Source organism: Arachis stenosperma, chromosome 9 (assembly GCF_014773155.1).
Source record: "Arachis stenosperma cultivar V10309 chromosome 9, arast.V10309.gnm1.PFL2, whole genome shotgun sequence".
Classification (NCBI taxonomy): Eukaryota; Viridiplantae; Streptophyta; class Magnoliopsida; order Fabales; family Fabaceae; genus Arachis; species Arachis stenosperma.
This window is the reverse complement of record NC_080385.1, coordinates 109,145,348-109,165,237: the sequence shown is the minus strand read 5'-3', so window position 1 is coordinate 109,165,237 and position 19,890 is coordinate 109,145,348. Positions and strand designations below refer to the sequence as shown.

The 19,890-nt window shown below is 37.9% G+C and overlaps 1 protein-coding gene across 1 annotated transcript; it reads left to right on the top strand.

Moving 5' to 3' along the window:
* The first annotated feature begins 12,696 nt into the window (after nt 1-12,696).
* LOC130948038 (uncharacterized) lies at nt 12,697-15,503 on the top strand. Its single transcript, XM_057876747.1, has 4 exons — nt 12,697-13,016; nt 13,140-13,269; nt 13,794-13,908; nt 15,164-15,503. The coding sequence occupies exons 1-4, from the start codon at nt 12,829-12,831 to the stop codon at nt 15,223-15,225; spliced, it is 495 nt and encodes a 164-aa protein (XP_057732730.1). The 5' UTR covers nt 12,697-12,828; the 3' UTR covers nt 15,226-15,503.
* Nucleotides 15,504-19,890: the final 4,387 nt, after the last annotated feature.

Here is a 19,890-nt window from a genome sequence, read left to right as displayed (position 1 = left end):
CTCCCAAACTTGAACTCAAACCACTACCACCATCCTTGAACTATGCATTTCTTGGAGAGGGTGAAACTTTTCCAGTGATTATAAGCTCTGCTTTAAATCCACAGGAAGAGGAAGCACTAATTCAAGTGCTAAGGACACACAAGACAGCTCTTGGGTGGTCCATAAGTGATCTTAAGGGCATTAGCCCAGCTAGATGCATGCACAAGATCCTGTTGGAGGATAATGCCAAACCAGTGGTCCAACCACAGAGGAGGCTAAATCCAGCCATGAAGGAGGTGGTGCAGAAAGAGGTCACTAAATTACTAGAGGCTGGGATTATTTATCCTATTTCTGATAGCCCCTGGGTGAGCCCTGTCCAAGTTGTCCCCAAAAAGGGAGGCATGACAGTGGTTCATAATGAAAAAAATGAACTGGTTCCTACAAGAACAGTCACAGGGTGGCGTATGTGTATTGACTACAGAAGGCTCAATACAGCCACCAGAAAGGATCATTTTCCTTTACCATTCATAGACCAAATGCTAGAAAGACTAGCTGGTCATGATTATTACTGCTTTTTGGATGGCTATTCAGGCTACAACCAAATTGCAGTAGATCCTCAGGACCAAGAGAAAACAGCATTTACTTGCCCTTCTGGCGTGTTTGCCTACAGAAGGATGCCTTTTGGTCTGTGCAATGCACCTGCAACCTTTCAGAGGTGCATGCTCTCTATCTTCTCAGATATGGTAGAGAAATTTCTGGAAGTCTTCATGGATGACTTCTCAGTATATGGAGACTCATTCAGCTCCTGTCTTAACCACCTAGCACTTGTCCTGAAAAAGTGCCAAGAGACTAACCTGGTTTTAAACTGGGAGAAATGTCACTTTATGGTGACTGAAGGAATTGTCCTTGGGCACAAAATTTCAAGCAGGGGAATAGAGGTGGATAAGGCAAAGGTAGAGGTAATTGAAAAATTACCACCACCTGCCAATGTTAAGGCAATCAGAAGCTTTCTGAGGCATGCAGGATTTTATAGAAGGTTTATAAAGGATTTTTCGAAAATTGCAAAACCTTTGAGTAACCTGCTAGCTGCTGACACACCATTTGTGTTTGACACACAGTATCAGCAGGCGTTTGAGACCCTGAAAGCTAAGCTGGTCACAGCACCAGTCATCTCTGCACCAGATTAGACATTGCCATTTGAGTTCATGTGTGATGCCAGTGATCATGCCATTGGTGCAGTGTTGGGACAGAGGCATAACAAATTTCTGCACGTCATTTATTATGCTAGCCGTGTTCTAAATGATGCACAGAAGAATTACACAACCACAGAAAAAGAATTACTTGCAGTGGTTTATGCCATTGACAAGTTTAGATCCTATCTAGTGGGATCCAAAGTGATTGTGTACACTGACCATGCTGCTCTTAAATACTTACTCACAAAGCAGGATTCAAAACCCAGGCTAATAAGATGGGTGTTGCTTCTGCAAGAGTTTGATATAGAAATAAGAGACAGAGAAGGGACAGAGAACCAAGTAGCTGATCATCTGTCCCGAATAGAACCAGTAGCTGGGGCGTCCCTCCCTTCTACTGAGATCTCTGAGACTTTCCCAGATGAGCAACTTTTTGCCATTCAGGAAGCTCCTTGGTTTGCAGATATTGCAAATTATAAAGCTGTGAGGTTCATATCCCAGGAGTACAGCAAAGTGCAAAAAAAGAAATTAATTTCAGATGCCAAGTACTACCTCTGGGATGAACCATATCTCTTTAAGAGATGTGCAGACGGAGTAATCCGCAGATGTGTACCCAGAGAAGAAGCACAAAAGATCCTATGGCACTGCCATGGATCACAATATGGAGGACATTTTGGAAGTGAGCGAACAGCCACTAAAGTCCTCCAATGTGGCTTCTACTGGCCTACTCTCTATAAAGATTCCCGAGAGTTTGTGCGTAATTGTGATAGTTGCCAAAGAGCTGGTAACTTGCCTCACGGATATGCCATGCCTCAACAAGGGATATTAGAGATAGAATTGTTCGATGTATGGGAAATTGACTTCATGGGGCCATTCCCACCATCATACTCAAACACTTACATTCTGGTGGCGGTGGACTATGTATCTAAGTGGGTAGAAGCAATTGCTACGCCCACTAATGATACCAAGACCGTGCTGAAATTCCTCCAGAAACACATCTTCAGCAGATTTGGCGTTCCCAGAGTACTAATCAGTGACGGGGGCACTCATTTCTGCAATAGACAGCTACACTCTGCTATGGTTAGACATGGAATTAGCCATAAAGTGGCAACTCCGTATCATCCACAGACAAATGGGCAAGCTGAAGTCTCTAACAGAGAGCTAAAAAGAATCCTAGAACGGACTGTGATAGCCCAAAGAAAGGATTGGGCAAAGAGCTTGGATGATGCTCTGTGGGCATACAAAACAGCGTTCAAGACTCCTATAGGAACCTCTCCATACCAACTGGTGTATGAGAAGGCCTGTCATCTGCCCGTGGAACTGGAACATAAAGCCTACTGGGCAACCAGATTCCTAAACATGGATGCTCTGTTAGCTGGTGAAAAAAGATTGCTCCAGTTAAATGAGCTAGAGGAGTTCAGACTCAATGCCTTTGAAAATGCAAAAATTTACAAGGAAAAGGCAAAGCAGTGGCATGACAAGAAGTTGTCAACCAGAGTCTTTGAGCCAGGACAAAAAGTCCTGCTCTTCAACTCTAGGCTCAGACTGTTTCCAGGAAAACTCAAATCCCGATGGAGGGGTCCGTATGTGATTACAGGAGTTTCACCATATGGATATGTTGAGCTTCAGGATATTGATTCTGACAAAAAGTTCATTGTTAATGGACAGAGAATCAAGCATTATCTTGAAGGCAATTTTGAGCAGGAATGCTCAAAACTGAGACTTGAGTGATTCTCAGTAAAGGTCCAGCTAAAGACAGTAAAGAAGCGCTTGCTGGGAGGCAACCCAGTCATTAGGAGGTTATATGATTTGTTCTTACAGAGGCAAGTATCAAAAATGAAGGAATTCACAGAGTTACAGAAGGATTCAGCTCAAAAAGCAGAGAACAAGAGCTTACTGGCGAAAAAATGCCAGTAAGGGGCATTTTGGGCGTTAAACGCCAGAATGGGTATCATTCTGGGCGTTTAACGCCAGGAATGGTGCCATTTTGGGCGTTAAACGCCAGAATGGGCACCATTCTGGGCGTTTAACGCCAGGTGTGCAGCATCCTGGGCGTTTAGAAAAATGCCCAGTGATAAAGGTTTTCTGGCGTTTAACGCCAGCCAGGGCACCTGGCTGGGCGTTAAACGCCCAAAAGGGGCATCAAATGGGCGTTAAACGCCAGAATGGGTGCCATTCTGGGCGTTTAACGCCAGAAAGGTGGGGGGACCACAATTTCATTTTCAACTCAAATTTTTTCAAACTTTCCTTTTCTTACCCATACTCTTCTACATAAATGCACTTCAACCTTTCATCATTCACTCTCAAATCTTCACAAATCAAAACCATTCTTCAAATCTATCTCAAATTAATCCCAAATCTTCTTCAAAAACTCACCCTTTTTTTCAAATTCTCTCCATATCTTCTCAAATCTCTTCTTATTTTTTTCAAAATCTCCTTCCTCCCCCCCTTATAAGAACACGTTCGGCCCCTCATTGCCCACACCATTCGAATTTGCTCCTCTCTCTCTCTTCTTTCCTTTCTTTTGCTTGGGGACAAGCAAACCTCTAAGTTTGGTGTGCTTTTCCGTGATCACTAAGCCAAGATTCATCAATATCATGGCTCCTAAGGGAAAACAAACCAATTTAAGAGGCAAGAAAGAGAATAATCCAAAGAATCTTTGGAATCAAGAGAAGTTCTTAACCAAAGAACATGAAGACCATTATCACAAAATAATGGGTCTGAGGTCAGTGATCCCGGAAGTAAAATTTGATCTGAAAGAAGATGAATATCCGGGGATCCAAGAGCAAATTCGAAACAGAGGATGGGAAGTTCTAACCAATCCTGAGACAAAGGTTGGAAGGAACATGGTTCAGGAATTCTACTCAAATCTGTGGCTGACAGATAAGCAGAGAATGACTGGAACCGCTTACCATACCTACAGAACCATGGTCAGAGGGAAAGTTATGTACTTCCATCTGGACAAAATAAGAGAAATCTTCAAGTTGCCTCAACTGCAAGATGATCCTGACTCCTTTAATAGGAGAATGGTGAGAGCAGATAAAGGGTTGGATCAAGTTCTAGAGGACATATGCCTCCCTGGAACTAAGTGGATAACCAATTCTAAGGGTGTCCCAAACCAACTCAAGAGGGGAGACCTCAAACCAATTGCAAGAGGTTGGCTAGACTTTATTAGGCGTTCCATACTGCCCACTAGCAACCGTTCTGAGGTAACTATCAAGAGAGCAGTGATGATTCATTGCATTATGCTTGGAAAAGAAGTGGAGGTTCATCATGTGATTGCTTGTGAGATCTACACAATTGCAAATAAGAATTCCACTGAAGCCAAACTGGCTTATCCAAGCTTGATCTCCTTGCTCTGTAAAGAGGCTGGGGTAAAAATGGGAGTAGATGAATTCATACCCATTGAACACCCAATCACCAAGAAGTCAATGGAAGGACAAGTGCAAGACAACTCTATCAAAAGGAGGGCGCAGGAGTTCCTCCCTGAATTTCCTGAAATTGGCTACTGGGCCAGCCTAGAAGCATCTATCACCAAGTTGCAAGAGACTATGGAGCAACTTAAGGAAGAACAGCAGAATCAGAACTGCATGCTCTGCAAATTGCTGAAGGAACAAGAGAAGCAGGGGCGTGAACTCCAAGAGATGAAACGCCAAAAGCTCTCCTCTCAAGCTGAGGGAGCATCCACTTCTCAAAATCAAGGTTGTTGAGTCCTAACTCTGTGAAAACCTCTATCATTAGGAGCCTATGTTTTGCGTTTTTTTTTGTTTTGTTTTCTATTTCTAGTTTCATCTTATATTTATTTTCTGAGTCTTGTTCTTAATTCATAATTAATAAAATTTGAAGTTTATACCTTAAAGCTATGAATGTCCTATGAATCCATCACCTCTCTTAAATGAAAAATGCTTTAACCACAAAAGAACAAGAAGTACAGGATTTCGAAATTAATCCTTGAAACTAGTTGAATTAGTTTGATGTGAAGACAATACTTTTGTTTTCTGAATGAATGCTTGAACAGTGCATATGTCTTTTGAATTTGTTGTTTTGAGAATGTTAAAATTGTTGGCTCTTGAAAGAATGAGGAGAAAGAGAACTGTTATTGAGGATCTGAAAAATCATCAAATTGATTCTTGAAGCAAAAAAAAATCGAAAAAAAAAAGAGAAAAAGAAAGAAATAAAGTTGTGAACCAAGGCAAAAAGAGTGTGCTTAAGAACTTTGGACACCTCTAATTGGGGACTCTAGCAAAGCTGAGTCACAATCTAAAAAGGTTCACCCAATTATGTGTCTGTGGCATGTATGTATCCGGTGGTAATACTGGAAGACAGAGTGCTTTGGGCTACAGCCAAGACTCATACACTAGCTATGTTCAAGAATCATTATACTTAACTAGGAGAATCAATAACACTATCTGGGTTCTGAGTTCTCATAGATGCCAATCATTCTGGACTTCAAAGGATAGAGTGAGATGCCAAAACTGTTCGGAGGCAAAAAGCTACTAGTCCCGCTCATCTAATTGGAACTATGTTTCTTTGATATTTTGGAGTCTATAGTATATTCTCTTCTTTTTATCCTATTTGATCTTCAGTTGCTTGGGGACAAGCAACAATTTAAGTTTGGTGTTGTGATGAGCGGATAATTTGTACCCTTTTTGGCATTGTTTTTAGTATGTTTTTAGTATCATTTAGTTAGTTTTTATTATATTTTTATTAGTTTTTAGTTAAAATTCACTTTTCTGGACTTTACTATGAGTTTGTGTGTTTTTCTGTGATTTCAGGTATTTTCTGGCTGAAATTGAGGGACCTGAGCAAAAATCTGATTCAGAGACTGAAAAGGACTGCAGATGCTGTTGGATTCTGACCTCCCTGCACTTGAAGTGGATTTTCTGGAGCTACGGAAGCCCAATTGGACCGCTCTCAATGGCGTTGGAAAGTAGACATCCTGGGCTTTCCAGCAATATATGATAGTCCATACTTTGCCCAAGATTTGATGGCCCAAACCGGCGTGGCAAATCAGCCTCAGAAATTCCAGCGTTTAACGCTGGAACTGGCATAAAACTTGGAGTTAAACGCCCAAACTGGCATGAAAGCTGGCGTTTAACTCCAGAAAAGGTCTCTACACGAAAATGCTTCACTGCTCAGCCCAAGCACACACTAAGTGGACCCAGAAGTGGATTTTTACGTCATTTACTCATTTCTATACACCCTAGGTTACTAGTCTACTATTAATAGGATCTTTTGACATTGTATCTGAACCTCATGACATTTTTACACAGTTCATTGTATACCTTCCACGGCATGAGTCTCTAAACCCCATGGTTGGGGGTGAGGAGCTCTGCTGTGTCTTGATGGATTAATGCAATTACTACTGTTTCTTATTCAATCATGCTTGCTTCCATTCTAAGATATCACTTGCTCTTAACCCGGATGAATGTGATGATCCGTGACACTCATCATCATTCACAACTATGAACATGTGCCTGACAACCACCCTGTTCTACTTTAGATTGAGTAGATATCTCTTGGATTCCTTAACCAGAATCTTCGTGGTATAAGCTAGAACTGATGGCGGCATTCAAGAGAATCCGGAAGGTCTAAACCTTGTCTGTGGTATTCTGAGTAGGATTCAATGACTGAATGACTGTGACGTGCTTCAAACTCCTAGCAGGCGGGGCGTTAGTGACAGACGCAAAAGAATCAATGGATTCTATTCCGGCCTGACCGAGAACCGACAGATGATTAGCCATGCTGTGACAGAGCATAGGAACATTTTCACTGAGAGGATGGGAGGTAGCCACTGACAACGGTGAAACCCTACATACAGCTTGCCATGGAAGGAGCCTTGCGTGTTTGATGAAGAAGACAGTAGGAAAGCAGAGATTCAGAAGATGGAGCATCTCCAAAGCCTCAACCTATTCTCCATTACTGCAAAACAAGTACCTATTTCATGTTCTTTTGCTTTTCACAATCAATCCTGATAATTTCTGATATCCTGACTAAGATTTACAAGATAACCATAGCTTGCTTCAAGCCGACAATCTCCGTGGGATCGACCCTTGCTCACGCAAGGTATTACTTGGATGACCCAGTGCACTTGCTGGTTAGTTGTGCGGGATTGCAAAAGTGTGATTGCAATTTCGTGCACCAGTGAGAACTACTCCAACCTTTATATCTCATGTTTGATGCATCAACCATAATGAACCTTGATTTGCAACGCCAACCACGAAACATCTTTCTTTTATGCTTCATCCCACAAAGCATCCTAAGTTGGCCATCCGTTTCAAGCAAACCATATTCAAGTGGGATAATAAAGCTAATGGAAATGAGTTTCACCCACTCAAATGAAGGTGTAGATGGCAACCTAGGCAAAGGTGATTCCAAGGGTCTTGACAAGGCGTATTCAATTCCCATCCTCCTTTTTCTAAGGACTTCCACCTCTCCACAAGATCTCTTAATTTCAATCCTTTGTTCAACAATTTTAACTAAACCTTTTCCCTTACTCAAATCATAAATGGGAGGACAAGAGAGATTTACCTCCACATTGCTATCAAATCCAATGGGGGAAGGTTCTTCATGTTCAAAGGATTCTTCACCACTAAGACTTGGTGCTTGATCTTCCTCACCAAGGGAACTCAATTCTTGCTCTACCCCATCCAAGGCTTCATATGGAATATGCCATGGAAGGTGTGCACTTTCCTCCCTAGCATCAATTTCAATCACCTTGGAGGGGTTTTCTTCAACTCTATGATCCCAAGGAGGTTCCGCATCTCCTAAGTCTTCAACCACTTCTTCCCCTTGTTCAATAATCCCTACCTCCTCCTCTTGTTGCATTTCTTGCTTTAACTCCTCTTCTTCACCTTGGAGCTTCAAGTTCACTCCCTCACTAAGCTCCTTGGATGCTTCTCCACATTCAACAATGGAAATGCTTTGATCGCATAGGCTTAGGCGGGATGAGACTATGTTGCTAATGGCTTCTACCATGATAGCCGTTTTTGCTCTTAACTCCTCAAATTTCTTTTCATCCTCCTCGTGTTGCCTTAAGATATGAGATTTAAGATCCCTTAATTCTAGCATAAAGGCTTCATCGGGGGGTGACGGTGGAAGAGAGGGTTCATTGTTCGAGGGAAAGGTATTATAGTCGGGAGGTGGTTCTTCTTGGTAGGGTTGTGGTGGTTCAATATTTTCCATTCTTTCCATTTGTTGCACAAAACACTCCATGGTTGCTTGAAATTGATCCAATGTCTCCTTGAAACGATCCCTTGACTCTTGGATTGGAGGGCATGAATATTCTTCCATGGGAGGTTGTGGCGGAAAGTAGTATTCATCTTGTGGTTGGAAATTTTCATACATTGGAGGTGGTTCATCTTGGTAATAATATGGAGGGGGTGGCTCTTGAAAATGTTGATGTTGGAATGGTGGTGGCTCTATGTGTGGCTCATATGGTTCAAAAGGAGGTTGGTATGGTGGATATGGATTAGGGTCATATGAAGATGGTTGGTGAAAGGTGGCTTGTGAGTATGGTTGATGGCTATGTTGAGGATATGGCTCATAGGTGTGTGGTAGTTCTTGAAAGTCACAAGAGGATTCACCATAACCATTGAATTGGCATGCATCATAGAACGGCTCTTCTTCATAGTGCATTGGTGGAGGTTGTTGCCATGAGGATTGATCATATGCATATGGCTCCTCCCACCTTTGGTTATCCCATCCTTGATGCACATCTTCATTGAAGTTTCCATTTCCTACAACATAGTTGTAATCACACTCATAGCCAAAATGAGAATTCATAGTGAAAGAGAAAATAAAAACAAAATCTAATAAGAAATAAAGAAGACTAAATCCTACAACTAGTTAAAATCAACAAACAAACCAAAAATAAAGCTATTCACAATATATACAATAACCAATAACATAACACCATTGCAACTCCCCGGCAACTGCGCCATTTTTTTTTATGATCGGACTCTTGTCAGTTTAGAATTCACAATTGAAGGCTCGTTGTAAAGTATAGTTTCTAAACCAACAATAGTCCTTTCATGCAAAAATATTGAGTTGTCACAAGTACAAGCCCCCAATGAATTTATAACCGGAGTATTTGGACTCCAGGTCATCTCACGAGGAATTGCAATGAAATGTATGATTATTGGCTATGAGGGGTAGAGGGGGGTTTTGATTGATTAGAGGGGCAATAAAATAAAAAGACAAGAAAAGTAAATTGAGCAAGTAGTTAAAGAAAGCAAGTAATAAAGAGAGACATTCATGGCAATGGATTGAGATCATAGGCTTTCTATCCTAGTCATGCATGATTAATTCATCTTATTTAGTTAACTCACACATCGGGAGAATGTCAAACAAGACTAATTAATCATGTCACAAAGTTGGGTTTTCATGACTCAAGATTGCCCAATTACTCTTTCCAAGCCAAGAATGCTCAAAATCTACTCTAACATCCTTCCAAGCATTTTATCAAACACTTGGAAGGCATACAAGGAAAGTATAGTAAAATTGCAAGGAATGTAAATCTACGCCACTCAATTGCAAGGAATTAAACAACAACAAATCCAAATCAACAATAAAGGAACATGAATCATAAATTGCATTGAATTGAAAATAAAAGAACCAAAAAGTGCATCAACAACAAAGTAAGCAATTGCAAGAATGAGATACAAAATTAAAGAGAGAAAGAGTAGAGGAACAAGAAATTGTAAAGGAAAAGTAAATCAAAGCATGAATTAAACCTAGATCTAAGATGAAAATGTCCTAATCCTAACCTAATTCTCGAGAGAAGAGGGAGCTTCTCTCTCTAGAAAACTAACTAAAGGCTCATGTTGGCTAAACTAATTGCTCCCCCCTTTGCCCAAGCTTGAATTCTGCATGAAATAGCTTCAAAAATGAGTTGGGTTGGGCCCAAAGTGCTTCAGAAATCGCTGGGGGCGATTTCTTCTTAGTGGGCCACGGGCAGAATCGGCGCGTACGCGTATATGGCACGTGCGCGCCCCTGAACGTGAAGTAATATATAGCAAATTTTATATCATTTTGAAGCCCCGGATGTTAGCTTTCCAACGCAACTGAAACTGCCTCATTTGGACCTCTGTAGCTCAAGTTATGGTTGATTGAGTGCAAAGAGGTCGGATTTGACAGCTTTCCGGTTCCTTCATTTCTTCATGTGTTCTCCCTCTTTGCATGCTTTTCTCCTCACTCCTTCCATCCGATACTTGCCCTATGAACCTGAAATTACTTAACAAACACATCAAGGCATCGAATGGAATTAAAGTAAATTAAAATCACCGATTTAAGGCCTAAAAAGCATGTTTTTACATTTAAGCACAATTCAAGGGAGAATTACAAAACCATGCTATTTCATTGAATAAATGTGGGAAAAGGTGAATAAATCCCCAACATAAGCACAAAATAAACCACGAAATCGGGGTTTATCAACCAACGCATACAATCGCTCTCTAGCAAAGCATAATGAACCAATATCATACAAAAATTAAATTCAACTCATATATCAATCAATCCCACTAAAATTACTTAAAAGTAGCATCCACAAATTAAAAGAATCATCTTGTATGAATGTCAAACCCTATCACATGCACTTGAAACAAATCAGCCAAAATCTTTGTTTACCAAAACCGTAAATTACCACTAACTTGTTATCACAGCGACGTCGACAGAAGAAGGACACCCTACACGATGAGTCTCGGAGGCGAGGCTAGGAGCAGCGCTGGCTAGGGCTATGCAGGGCGAACAGAAGAGGCATTGGCTAAGGCTTCGACGAGGCAGCGAAACTTCCACCGCGGCATTCGTGGAAGCAGAGCATTATGAGGCGCCATCGGTTGTACCTCAGAGGAGTGGATGCATCTTTAACAGAGTGCTGACAGTGACATGTAGCAGTAGTGGTGGCGCTGTCGGTGATTTCCAGAAGCCAAGCGGTTGGTCGCTGATGGACGTGCTGGCGGCGCTGACTAGGGTTGACGTTAGCGACGGAAGAAGACTCCAAAGATGAGGGTTAGGTGGCGTTGAAAGAGGGTATTGGTGGATGAGGCTGAATGGTTAAAATGAGTGTAAGTTAGGGTTACTATAGTAATTAAGGAAAATTAGGTTTAACTTTGGGTAATTGGGGATGTGATTTTTTTAATGAGATGGGCTTTGGGGTCTAGTCCAATGAAATTTGGCAGGAGTTGGTTGGAGCTTTTTCTTGACTACCTAGCGGAATTATATTTAATTTAGTTTCCAAAATTGACATCTCTAACTCATTAACAGCTATCTAATGTAACAATTGAAACTATAAACCTCAATTTTGTCTCTCAAATATTTAAAAATTTTAATCCTAATTTCTATTAGAGAAGCAATCATACACAATTAGAAGTCATTCTTTTTCATCTCTTTTACTTGTTATATAACGTTTCCAAAAAATCATAGTGGGTGAAAAAGTAATTGTGAATCCATTATTTGTCATATCTTTGAGGTTATATGGCATGTATAATTGGTGTTAATTTTGATGTGCACAACTAAAAAGTTAAAGAATTTGGTGGTGCAAGATTAACTCGAGGGAAGAAAAAGCATGTAGAATTAAGAATCAATATTCACCCAATCAAAGTCTTCATCCATTCATCCGAAATTTTTTTATGTCAAATATTTACTGTCTCTAGATATTTTGAAATGTGAATTAGATATTTTGATTGACATGCTATTAATTTTTCTACTATGTCCGATGGTTTAGGAGCTTTTGATTCGTAAGTACTTTTGTGTATATTTAAAATATAGAATTCACTGCCATCGCTTGTTTTCACATTTTTATGAACATGCTCTCTTTAATTTTATCCATGATACTGGGCATAGACATATCTTGAAAAATTTTAATAAGAATTAGAATTGTATGTTAATTTTTCTTCTTTATCTTCTTTGCTCACTTAGGTACCATTTTCAAAATTCATAATTGGTGAAAAAGTAATTTTAAATTTATTTTTTTGTTATATCTATGAGGTCTTCTATTTTTTAATGAAAATGAAAATTAGAATTTTAAATAGTTTGTAGGGACCAAATAAAACTTATAATTTTGATAGTCATATCAAATAACTATTAAAAAATTTAAATGTGGTAGCCAATAGTAATAGTCTATTTCAGTACATTATTAATTTTGCTGTAATAAAAATTAAATAAGACAAAAACCTAACATAAATCATAGATATCAACTTTTTAGACTAAATTGAGTAAATTAAAATTTTGAACATAATCTAAATATTAATTTTTTTTAAATGATATTTTGGTTGTTTATCCTTTTAAATCTAAAGATAAGTATTGCAATGCTTTTTTTATATAAATATTCTAAATAAATATTTAAATATCTAAAAAATTTGGATTAATGTTTTTACTTATAAAAAAGAATACTTTTTTCTATTTTTATCAATTTTCTTTTCATTTTTATCATATTGATCTTTCAAAAATATTTTTACCGAATATCTAAAATCTAAAATTTTTTATATTTGGCAATAAAAAAAAAACAATCAATTGCCAAAACCCTCAAACCCGTAACCGGTGTGCACATTAGGGTTTTTGCGATCGAACAAGTATCTTAAAGTGGAAAGACAGTGTTGCAGTAGTACGAGTAACCACTAACCAGTAAGTTGAAGTGCGAAAGGGAATTTAAATTCTGGAAATGGGTAGCGAAGATGATTCTTCAATTGAGCAAGCAGTTTCGTCGCGTCGTGAGAGGCTCCTCGCTCTCAGAGCCGCACAAGAACTCTCCAACGCTCCCGAACAAGACCAAGATCCCTCTTCTAACCCTAATCACACTGCCTCCAACAACAACAACGATCCTCACAATGATGATGATGATCAGGAAGAGTACGCATTTTTTTTCTGAATTTTTTTTTCTGAATTAAATTTTCGGGATACTGGTTCATATAATATGATTGATCAAACAATTTTGTTTTCTTTTTTTTCTTTTTGTTTGTTATTTTGATGCAGGAACCTGAGTATGAAATTCCGGAACTATGTGCCTCATGACAAAGAGCTTCAGGAAGGGAAGCTTGCCCCTGCAGTGCTCCCCAAGTTTGAGGACCCTGCTGCACCAGCTCCTCCACCTGACACTACTGAGGTAACATCGTTTCTATGTATATGAATGAATGTGTATGTGAATATTTTTATCAAGGTACACCAGCTCCTCCACCTGACTCTACTCACGTACAGTTATCTTGGTGCGAAGTCTATAATTGAAAACCGAGAAAATACTCAATTTGGTCCTAAAGTTACACTCGAGCTTTAATTTAGTCCTTAAAGTCTCAATTGCCTAATTTAGTCCCTAAACTTTTTAAATTTTAATCACCTTAGTCTCTGCGGTGGTTTTGGTGGTTTTGGTCACAGAGTCAATTGAAAAGTTTAGAGACTAAATTGAGGCAATTGCAATTTCAAGGATTAAATTAAGACTCGAGTGTAACTTCAGGGACCAAACTGAATATTTTCTCTTGAAAACCGTTAGACGACAATTTAGCCAAATATGTCAAATTATTAACAGTTTTCATCGGTCAGCTTTAGATGAAGACAACTATATATGAGTTTCTATCTTTTATCAATTGTTAGGTGGAATTTGTTCTGATTTGGTTTTTTTATTGTGGTTGCTAGGATCCGTTTCTGAATATTGCTCCCAAGAAACCAAACTGGGACCTCCGGAGAGATGTGCAGAAGAAGCTCGATAAGCTTGAGAAACGGACTCAGAAGGCTCTCTATAAGCTTATGGGTTGGTGCCCCTGCCTGAGCTGCCTCCCAATTCCCACTTTTTTCCCATATTCTGTTGATTTATTTACTTGTTTAGTCCAATTTTTCTGGTATGATGTGGTTTTTATGAATTGCTTGTGTGATTAAACCTATGATGATGTATTATTACGATTATTCATGTTTCTCTTACCCTTGCTTGTGATAAATGAAACCTTAATTCCAAGATATATTAGGTAATGGGAAGGATGGTACTAGTTGGCATTTAAGTTTGCCTCAAGTTTTGTTGTCACCAGTGAAAATTTATTTTTTCCTGTTAAACCCTATATCTTATCGAATCTGATAAACTACTTACTGAATGCTAAATCCAGCTGATGGACTAACAGAAATTGTTTGTATGACGTTAAGGGGAGACAAGCATCTGTCTGATGATGTTTAAGTGATTGTTGTTTACAACAACAAATGGCAGAATTGTGTTTAGTTTCTTTCCCTTTCTGATTCTAGATCACATTTGTCAACAGTGTCAGCAGCAACCGTCTCTTACTGCTGGCTAGATTTAATAAAGTTTCTCTCTCCATGATAAAAATATTTAGACTTATCTATGTTCTTGTTCGTTACTGTTTTTGTCATCCCATCTTTGATTTGGCATTGTTATGTTGAGATATACTTAGCAAAATGTAGGGCCAGTCACCGGATGTTCCAACTTCCCAGTTGGATTGGAAAGTATATTTTTCCAAAAATGTAATGCTGTCTTTTTCACCCCAGAAATAGGATGTAACTGAAATGTTAATATCATGTCCTTGCCACTCTGATGCTATATGCGTGCATGTAGGCAATTTATTTGGGTATATTGTATTCTGGACAAAACTAGGGACCTAATGGTTTGATAGAAGACTCGAACCAAAACATAAAAGTTTATGGATGAAAATTAAACTTGACAGTTGAGACTAATTTACATGCCCAAAAGTGTTTTTTATTCTATTTATTTATTTATTTTTGCCTTAATAACTACATCTTGGTTTGCACTTCTTTCAACTTTGTAAAATTATGGGATTATTTAAAAAAAATCAAGTACGTTCTGTTTTTTTTCCCAGTTGAGTGCTATGTGAAAAACATATAAAAGATTAAGCATTGTTAGCAATATGACTTCTCATAGGGTCGCCTTGTTATTTCTTCTAGGCTAGCTAAGCCACCCTTTTTTTTGTTGATATTGTAAATAATAATTCATTCGTATGACATGTATCATGGAGCCATAACTATGATTTTGTGTTTTTTTTCAGAGGAGCAAGAAAAGCAAAAGCAGTTGATTGAAGGAGAAGAATCAAATGGCACAACAGATTAGATTGCAATTTATTGCTGCAACTGAAGATACATATATCGAAGCATTTGTTAAATCCCACCTCATTTAATCTGCTTGATGCAAACAAAAACTGGGTTCTGATGCACAAGTCTTTGCGACTTTGCAATGTACGGTCAATTACTCAATGTTGTATCATTCACTCCTCTTTCAATGGCGAAGTAATGAGAATTAGATAATTTAGAATTGTTTGTAAAGGAAATATCTTAAATACTGGCAGCTGCATTAAATTACATATTCGTTTCACTCGGTTTTTACTTTCAGTTTTTTGGAATATATCTAAAAATAGTTGCTTTATTTTTTGTTTTCGGGATTCATGAGCACAACAATGTACCGAAAAGAAAGAAAGACACTTGAAACTAGGCAGAGGAAGCATATAGCATTGATCAAGTTTCCAGCTTTCCAAGTTCCTTGGCCGTTGTAAATTAATTCCTAATCTTAATTTATATGGGATTCATAAGTTAACGATGGTGGAGGACTACTGAAATTGACTAAACGTAACATGGTTTTAAAATTGGATTATATTAGTCGGTTCAACCTGATATTGTAAAAGATTAGTCAAAAACTGATGAACGAGTTTGGCATTTATTGAAAATTGACTTTTTTTTTCTCTTAAAAAAATTATTTTCATAAAAAATATATTATTTTATTATATTTAGTTCAATTCTAATTAAATTTTGATCTTGAACATTTAATTTTGTCCGTTCCTGATTCAGTTCACACAAAGTAACCAAATGGGTCCGACATATATTTAGATATGCTGGCTTCGACTGATGTGTTTTATTGATAAATTTGTTGTAATATAAATAAAGATATACTAAATATAAAATAAAGATGTATAAATAAAAGAATCTAATATTAATATAATTAGTTCGATAACAATAATTTATATACGTATTTACTAATATTATATATATATATATATATATATATATATATAAAGAGAGAGAAGTATTTAGTAAAATTGGAACGTAAAGAAAGAGAGAGAATTGATTTATTTATTACTGTTGTTGTGTCCTTTGCTTCATATCATATTCCTATTTATAGGCACATAAAAGTTGTGCTTTCAAATGTAATTAAATATAGTCTTTCTTTGATAAAAGTAAATTCTATATCGAAAAGGTTGGCCGCCCAGAATTGTGAAGAAAGTCATAAATCATTAAATGGGCATCCACCCATGCTTATCATAACACTCATCTTTAGATGACCATTTAGGATTATTGCCTCGTTAAAATCTTACTAAAAAAACCCAATGGAAAAAAATTTTAGTGAAGGAAAAAGAGTATAATATCTTTTGTTATGGAGACTGCCTCATTAAAAATCTTGTCAAGAAAAACCCAATAGGAAAAAAAACCTGACCAAGGGAAAAAGAGTACAGTCTCCCCCTCTTGTCGACATCATTTAATGTCTCGAAATCGGCGCATCTCAATCCCATATACCAGTCTTTCAAAGGAGGATTTTGGGAGTGACTTTGTAAATAAATCTGTCAGATTATCACTTGAGCGGATCTGTTGGATATCAATTGTCCCTTGATTTTGAAAATCATGAGTAAAGAATAATTTGGGAGAAATATGCTTTGTTCTATCTCCTTTGATGTATCCGCCTTTAAGTTGAGCAATGCATGCTATATTATCCTCAAACAGGACAGTTGGAGTTATCTTATGATCAATCAATTCACATGATGACAGAATATATTGAATCAGGCTCCTCAGCCAAAAACACTCGTGACTAGCTTCATGAATTGCTAGTATTTCAACATGATTAGAGGAGGTTGCTGCTATCGTCTGTTTCGTGGACCTCCATGATATAGTTGTACCACCATATGTGAACAGGTATCCTATTTGAGATCTCCCTTTATGTGGATCAGACAAGTATCCAGCATTTGCATAACCAACTAATTGTGACTTGGATCCATAGGGATAAAACAATCTCATATCAACCGTTCCATGAAGATATCGAAATATTTGCTTGATTCCGCTCCAATATCTTCTGGTTGGAGAGGAAATATACCTTGCTAGTAAGTTCACAGCAAATGATATATCGGGTCGTGTATTATTAGCAAGATACATTAGCGCTCCAATGGCACTAAGATATGGTACTTCAGGACCAAGGATATCTTCATTTTCTTTCTTAGGACGGAACTGATCCTTCTCCACATCCAAAGATCTTATGATCATTGGAGTACTCAAGGGATGTGACTTATCCATATAAAAACTTTTCAAGATCTTCTCTGTGTATGTTGTTTGATGAATAAAGATCCCATTTTTTTATATGCTAGATCTGCAGGCCGAGGCAAAATTTAGTCCTTCCAAGATCTTTCATCTCAAACTCTTCTTTTCGAGATTTTATAATTGTTAGAATCTCTTTAAGAGTCTCAATGATATTTAAGTCATCAACGTACACAGCAATTATAATAAATCCAAATGCAGATTTCTTTATGAAAACACATGGACAGATATCATCATTCTTGAATCCATTTTTGGCCAGATACTCAGTTAGACGATTATATCACATTCGTCCAGATTGCTTCAGACCATATAAAGATATTTGCAATTTGACTGAGTATAACCCTTGCGAATATTCATTGGATGGTTTAGATATCTTTAGTCCTTCAGAGACTTTCATATAGATATCCCGATCTAATGAGCCATATAAGTAGGCTGTTACCACATCCATTAAATGCATATGCAGTTTATGATATGCAGATAAACTGACCAAATAACGCAATGTTATCGCATCCACTACAGGGGAATACGTTTCTTCATAATCTATACCAAGCCTTTGTGAAAAACCTTGTGCCACAAGTCGGGCTTTATAGCGCACAACTTCATTTTTCTCATTTCGTTTTCTCACAAATACCCACCTATATCCAGCAGTTTTTACATCTTCTGGTGTACGGACTACAGGTCCAAAGACTTCACGTTTTGCAAGTGAGTCTAACTCAGCCTTCATGGCTTCTTTCTATTTTGGCCAATCATTCATTTGTCGACATTCTTCGACTGATCTTGGCTCAAGATCCTTATTTCATGCATGATTTTTAATGCCACATTATATGCAAATATTTCGTTGACAATTGTCTTATTTCGGTCCCATTTCTCTCCTGTAAAGACATAATTTATCGAGATCTCGTCATTTTCATAATTTTTAGGTACTTGAACGTCTTCTGGCGTTAAAATTATATCAGAATTTTGGACAACTGTAGGTGTCTTTACTATGTCTTTTTCATCAGGAATAGTATTTACCTCTTTTCTCTTTCAATAATTTTTGTCTTTGGAACCGACAGGCCTGCCACGCTTCTAGTTGTATTTGCTTCAGTGGCAATTTGTCCAACTGGGACATCAATTCGAATTGGGGCATTTTCTGCTGGTATATAAGACTTGGTTATCCTCTTTGTATCGAAAAATGCATCAGGCAATTCATTTGCTATTCTTTGCAAATGTATAATCTTTTGAACTTCTAGTTCACATTGCCCTGATTGAGGATCTAAATGCATCAAGGATGATGCATTCCAATTAAGTTTCTTTTCAGGAAGCTTATTCTCTCCCCCCTAATGTTGGAAATTTTGATTCATCAAAATGACAATCCGCAAACCGGGCTTTAAATACATCTCCAGTTTGTATCTCAAGATACCTCACTATAGAGGGAGAATTATATCCAACATATATCCCCAATTTTCTTTGGGGTCCCATTTTGGTGCGATTAGGTGGTGCAATGGGAACATATATCGCACACACAAATATTCTTAAATGGGAAACATTTGGCTGCCGGCCAAAGGCTAATTGCATATGAGAGAACTGATGGTAACTCGTTGGCCTCAAACGAATAAGTGCTACGGCATGTAAAATAGTATGCCCCCAAACCGAAGTTGGGAGATTAGTTCTCATAAGTAAAGGTCTAGTAATTAATTGGAGGCGCTTAATAAGTGATTCTGTTAACCCATTTTGTGTGTGAACATAAGCTACTGGATGTTCAACACTTATTCCATTAGCCATACAATAAGCATCAAAAGCTTGGGAAGTGAATTCACCGGCATTATCAAGACGAATTACTTTGATTGGATTTTTTGAAAATTGTGCTTTTAATCGAATAATTTGAGCCAGTAATCTCACAAACGCAAGGTTGCAAGAAGACAATAAACACACATGTGACCATCTCGAAGATGCGTCTATTAGGACCATAAAATATCTAAAAGATCCACATGGTAGATGAATATGTCCACATATATCACCTTGAATCCTTTTTAGGAATTCAGGAGACTCAAATCCAATTTTTACTGGTGATGGCCTTAAAATTAACTTTTCCTAAGAACATGCAGCACAACAAAATTCACTAGATTTAAGAATCTTCTGGTTCTTTAGTGAATGTCCATGGGAGTTTTCAATAATTCTCCTCATCATGGTTGTTCCCGAATGACCCAATCGGTCGTGTCAAGTTATGAATTCATTTGGGCTAGTAAACTTCTGGTTTACAGTGGCATGTGATTCAATTGCACTAATCTTTGTATAATATAAACCAGATGAAAGTGAGGGCAACTATTCTAATATAACCTTTTTATTTGAATCATGAGTTGTGATACATAAATACTCATGACTTCCCTCATTTATTGTCTCAATATGATATCCATTTCGGCGAATATCTTTGATACTCAAC